The sequence below is a fragment of the Arachis duranensis genome, chromosome 1 (assembly GCF_000817695.3).
Source record: "Arachis duranensis cultivar V14167 chromosome 1, aradu.V14167.gnm2.J7QH, whole genome shotgun sequence".
NCBI classification, from domain to species: domain Eukaryota; kingdom Viridiplantae; phylum Streptophyta; class Magnoliopsida; order Fabales; family Fabaceae; genus Arachis; species Arachis duranensis.
The window spans coordinates 46,880,618-46,885,880 of record NC_029772.3 but is presented as its reverse complement, the minus strand read 5'-3'; the positions used below and the strand labels follow the sequence as shown (position 1 = coordinate 46,885,880).

Sequence of the window (5,263 nt, the reverse complement as noted above, 5' to 3'; positions counted from 1 at the left end):
GACATGATCGAGAACCGACAGCTGAATAGCCGTGCCGTGACAGGGTGCGTTGAACATTTCCACTGAGAGGATGGGAGGTAGCCACTGACAACGGTGAAACCCTTGCATACAGCTTGCCATGGAAGGAGCCTTGCGTGTTTGAAGAAGAAGACAGTAGGAAAGCAGAGATTCAGAAGATGGAGCATCTCCAAAACCTCAACCTATTCTCCATTACTGCAAAACAAGTACTTATTTCATGTTCTCTTACTTTTCACAATCAATCCTGATAATTTCTGATATCCTGACTAAGATTTACAAGATAACCATAGCTTGCTTCAAGCCGACAATCTCTGTGGGATCGACCCTTACTCACGTAAGGTATTACTTGGATGACCCAGTGCACTTGCTGGTTAGTTGTGCGGGGTTGCAAAAGTGTGATTGCAATTTCGTGCACCACAAGGCTAAGTGAACATAGCGTTCACAAGACCAAATGGAGCGCTCTCCTGGGAGCTGACCCATGCCTCCAACTCAATTGAACCAAGGCCAACCAGAGCCATCTCTCTTCAAATCCAAAAACCAAAAGGCCCACTCCAAGCTTTGAAGACCAAAAATAGAAAGTGTATAAATAGGAGTTAATTCAATTTGTAAAGTACCTTTTGCTCATTTTTTAGTTTGACCTTTAGCTCATTTTGAGTTCTCACTTTTAATTTTCATTTGTCTTTGAATTTGGGGATTCGGGAATTGGATCAAGCTTTCTGTTTTCATTTTCTTTCTTTCTACAACTTCTATTGTCTGTTCTTGGATTTTGAATTGTGATTGAAGAGCTCCATTGATTCTAAATTTGGGAATCATCTTTCACTCTTCTTCTAAATTGTTCTAAGAATTGGATCTAAGTTTAGTTTTCTGTTTCCATTTTCATTTTCTTCTGAAAATTCCCTTCTGCTTGATCAAGAGAGTAATTGAGATCTAGATCTGCTTTCTAATCTCATTCCTCTTCTTCGATCTTCAATTTCTCTTTAGGATTTCATAACTGCTTCAAGGTTTTCTTGCTATTCTATTTCTTAAAGCAATTTTCCATTTCTATTCTTGCTACTGATATCCAGATCTGAATTCCTGCATCTCATAGTTCTCTGATTTACTTTAACTTGAATTTTATTGTTCAATTCTGAATCCCAGCACCCAAATATTTTTATTCGTCAAGCAATTTACATTTTTCAGCAATTTAGATTAAGCAATTTACATTTCTTGCACTTTAAGTTTCTGCAATTTACTTTTCTTGCAATTTAAGTTTCATCTCTTTTATTTTCTTGTTCTTTAAGTTACTTGCAATTTACTTCTTCGGCACTTTATTCTTTTGCTCAATTTACCTTCTGCACCTTTATGTACTTGCAATTTAGCTTCTATCAATCAAAATCACTCATATCATCAAATATTTGCTTTACTAAATTCATCACCTAACTAAAATTGCTCAATCCATCAATCTCTGTGGGATTGACCTCACTCTTGTGAGTAATTACTACTTGTTGCGACCCAGTACACTTGCTGGTGAGTTTGTGTGGAATCATTTTTCCCTCATCAAGTTTTTAGCACCGTTACCGGGGATTAATTTAGATTGACAATGATTAAGTAGGGTGATAATCTAGATTAAGCATTTTCTTTTTCTTTTTACTAAGCACACTAAGTGTTTGAATTTTTGTTTAAACTAACCTTAACATAACTCTAGCAATAGAGTGAATTGTGTCTCTTGGTTTCTGGTTTCGTGTGTATGATAGAAGCAAGGAGAAAGGTCTCCACCTCTGGTGACATTGATGAGAGAATTCTTCGAAGAATAAGAAGATAAGCCAGAGGATAGGGAGTTATTGGTGGAGAGGAATCAAAGGAAGAGAAACAGGAAATGGAAGGAAATGCTCCTAATCCACCAGAGGGAGTGGCTAACAACAATGGCCAGCCTCAAAGGAGGGTTCTAGCCTCCTATACTTTTCCAAATCCAAGGCACTGTGGGAGTAGCATTCTTACTCCCAATGTTAATGCAAATAACTTTGAATTGAAGCCTCAACTCATCACTCTCGTGCAGAACAATTATTCCTATGGAGGAGGCCCACTTGAAGATCCAAACCAACACTTTTCCACCTTTCTGAGGATATGTGACACAGTAAAAATCAATGGTGTGCATCCTGACATTTTTAAGTTGTTGCTATTTCCATTTTTCCTAAGAGACAAAGCAACTCAATGGTTGGAGACATTTCCAAGAGAAAGCATTAATAGTTGGGAAGATCTAATGAAATTTTTTTTAGCCGAATTCTATCCTCCCCAAAGGATCATCAGACTCAAAATAGAGGTCCCAACATTCACTCAAATAGATGGAGAGTCATTATATGAGGCATGGGAGAGATACAAAGCTTTACTCAGGAAGTGTCCACCAGAGATGTTCAATGAATGGGATAAACTTCAAAACTTCTATGAAGGACTGACATTGAGAGCTCAAGAGGCACTTGACTACTCATCAGGAGGGTCACTACAACTCATGAAGACAGCTGAGGAGGCTCAGAACCTCATTGACACTGTAACAAACAACCAATACTTCTATGGTCATTAAAGGCAACGCCAACCAGCCCAAAGGAAGGGTGTATTGGAGTTGGAAGGTGTGGATACCATCTTAGCTCAAAATAAGGTGATGCACCAATAAATCTAGCAGCAAATGGAAATGATAGCCAAGAGGATTGATGGCCTCCAAGTTGTAACAGTGAATACAAGTCAACCATCACCCACAAGAGGGGCAAATTAAAGAAAACCAAAAAGATCAACAGCAGGAACAAGTTTAATATGTGCACAACTAAGGTTCTGGATCAAATGACTTTCATGGAGATACCTACAACTCTTCCTGGAGGAACCACCCAAATCTGAGATGGGGAGACAATCAAAATCAGCAACCATGGCAAAGAAATTCAAAGCAAAATAACTCTAGAAACACAAATCACCAAAACTATCAAAATACTAACCAAAACCAGTACAGAAAATCACAAAACAACTAACCTCAATCCAACCACTATCCACCCAACAATTCATCTGCTAACCAAAATAACTATCATCCACCCTTAACCACATCTTACAACCAACCACAACCACCCCCAGAGTCTCAAAGAATCTCTAACTTGGAGATACTGATGGAAAAGATGATGAAGCATCAGGAGATAACCAGCAAGAATCATGAAGCCTCAATGAGAAACTTAGAAAGGCAGATTGGACAACTGTCCAAGCAAGCAGTAATTGAAAGACCAACCAGTTCTGTCCTAAGTGATACCATTTCTAATCCTAAAGAAGAATGTAAGGCTATCCAATTGAGGAGTGGAAGAACTTTGGTGAATCACAAAGAAGCCACCAAGAAGCCAACAGAGGATGACAAGACCAGCAGTAAAGAGCAAGTGACAATTGAAGAAAAGAATCAAGAGAAGCTCAAGGAGAAAGAGGAACCTCAAGCTTCCAAGAAGGGGAAGCAAATAATGGAGGAGCCATCACAAGAACAGAGGACAATGGTGAAGACATACACTCCCGCCATTCCATACCCTCAAAGGTTTAACAAGGAGATCAAAGACCAACAATTCCCTAAGTTCTTAGAGGTATTCAAGAAGCTAGAGATCAATATTTCACTTGCTGAAGCTCTAGAACAAATGCCCCCATATGCAAAATTCCTCAAAGAGCTCATTAACAAGAAATGGAGTTGGAATGAGAAGGAGATGGTAATTCTAACACAAGAATACAGTGCTATCATCCAAAGAGGCCTTCCTCCAAAGCTCAAAGATCCAAGAAGCTTCATCCTTCCTATACTATAGGCAACAGAACATTGGATAAAGCTCTCTGTCACTTAGGAGCTAGCATCAATTTGATGCCCCTCTCATTAATGAAGAAGCTTGCAATAGAGGAAGTCAAGCGTACCAGGATGTCACTCCAAATGGCTGATAGATCACTCAAGATACCAAATGGGGTTGTGGAAAATTTATTAGTAAAAATTGGAGAGTTCATTTTCCCTGCTGACTTTGTTATCCTGGAGATGGAAGAAGAGGGACACAGTTCAATTATATTGGGATGGCCTTTCTTAGCAACAGCAATAGCCATCATTGATGTGGAGAAAAGGGAGATGACACTCAGGGTGCATGATGAAAAGATGATCATCAATGTCTTCAAAACCATGCAATACCCTCTAGAGAAGGAAAGGCATATGAGAGTGGAGATGATAGAAGAAGTGGGGGAAGAGCTACTGGAAGATGACAACCAGGAGGAACAAGAAGAGGAAATAGAGGTGGAACAAGAGTTCATAGAAGAGGAAGTAGTAGAGATCTCCATTGAATGCAAGGAAGAGGAGAAGCCAAAACAAGAGTTAAAGCCTCTTCCCCCTCATCTCAAATACGTGTTCCTTGGAGAAGCAGAGGCCTTGCCAGTGATCATAAACTCCTCTTTGAACATGGAAGAAGAAACAAAGCTGATTGAAGTGTTAAAAGCTCACAAGACAGCCTTGGGTTGGACAATTGATGATATCAAAGGCATCAGCCTTGCCATTTGTATGCATAAAATTCTATTGGAGGAAGATTCAAAGCCTGTAATTCAACCCCAAAGAAGACTTAACCCAACCATGAATGAGGTGGTTCAAAAAGAAGTGATGAAGCTATGGAATGCTGGGATAATCTTTCCAATCACTGACAGCTCATGGGTGAGTCCGGTTCAAGTTGTACCAAAGAAAGGAGGAATGACAGTCATCTCTAATGAGAAGAATGAGTTAATTCCCACCAGGACAGTGACTAGGTGGAGGATGTGCATAGATTATAGAAGACTGAATGATGCTATAAGGAAAGATCATTTTCCTCTCCCATTCATTGACTAGATGCTGGAAAGATTGGCTGGCCATGCCTATTATTGCTTCCTGGATGGGTACTCTGGGTACAATCAAATAGTGGTGGATCCCAAGGATCAAGAAAAGACTTCCTTCACCTGTCCGTTTGGAGTTTTCACTTACAGAAGGATGCTCTTTGGTCTGTGTAATGCCCCTGCAACTTTTCAAAGGTATATGCTTTCTATATTCTCTGACATGGTGGAAAAACTTTTAGAAGTCTTCATGGATGATTTTTCTATCTTTGGCAATTCATTTAACACTTGCTTGTATCACTCTTATTTTGAAAAGATGCCAAGAAACTAACCTGGTATTGAATTGGGAGAAATGCCATTTCATGGTTCCTGAAGGGATTGTTCTTAGGCATAAAGTTTCAAGAAAAGGTATAGAAGTTGACAAAGC

At 39.4% G+C, this 5,263-nt stretch overlaps 1 protein-coding gene across 1 annotated transcript; it reads left to right on the top strand.

Annotated features, from left to right (window-relative positions):
- The first annotated feature begins 3,143 nt into the window (after positions 1-3,143).
- Positions 3,144-3,809, top strand: LOC107488174 (uncharacterized). Its single transcript, XM_016108871.1, has one exon. The coding sequence runs from the start codon at positions 3,144-3,146 to the stop codon at positions 3,807-3,809; it is 666 nt and encodes a 221-aa protein (XP_015964357.1).
- Positions 3,810-5,263: the final 1,454 nt, after the last annotated feature.

Bases quoted from the DNA above. Each gene is read 5' to 3' on its own strand.
- LOC107488174 (XM_016108871.1), top strand. From the start codon at position 3,144: ATGGAAAAGATGATGAAGCATCAGGAGATAACCAGCAAGAATCATGAA.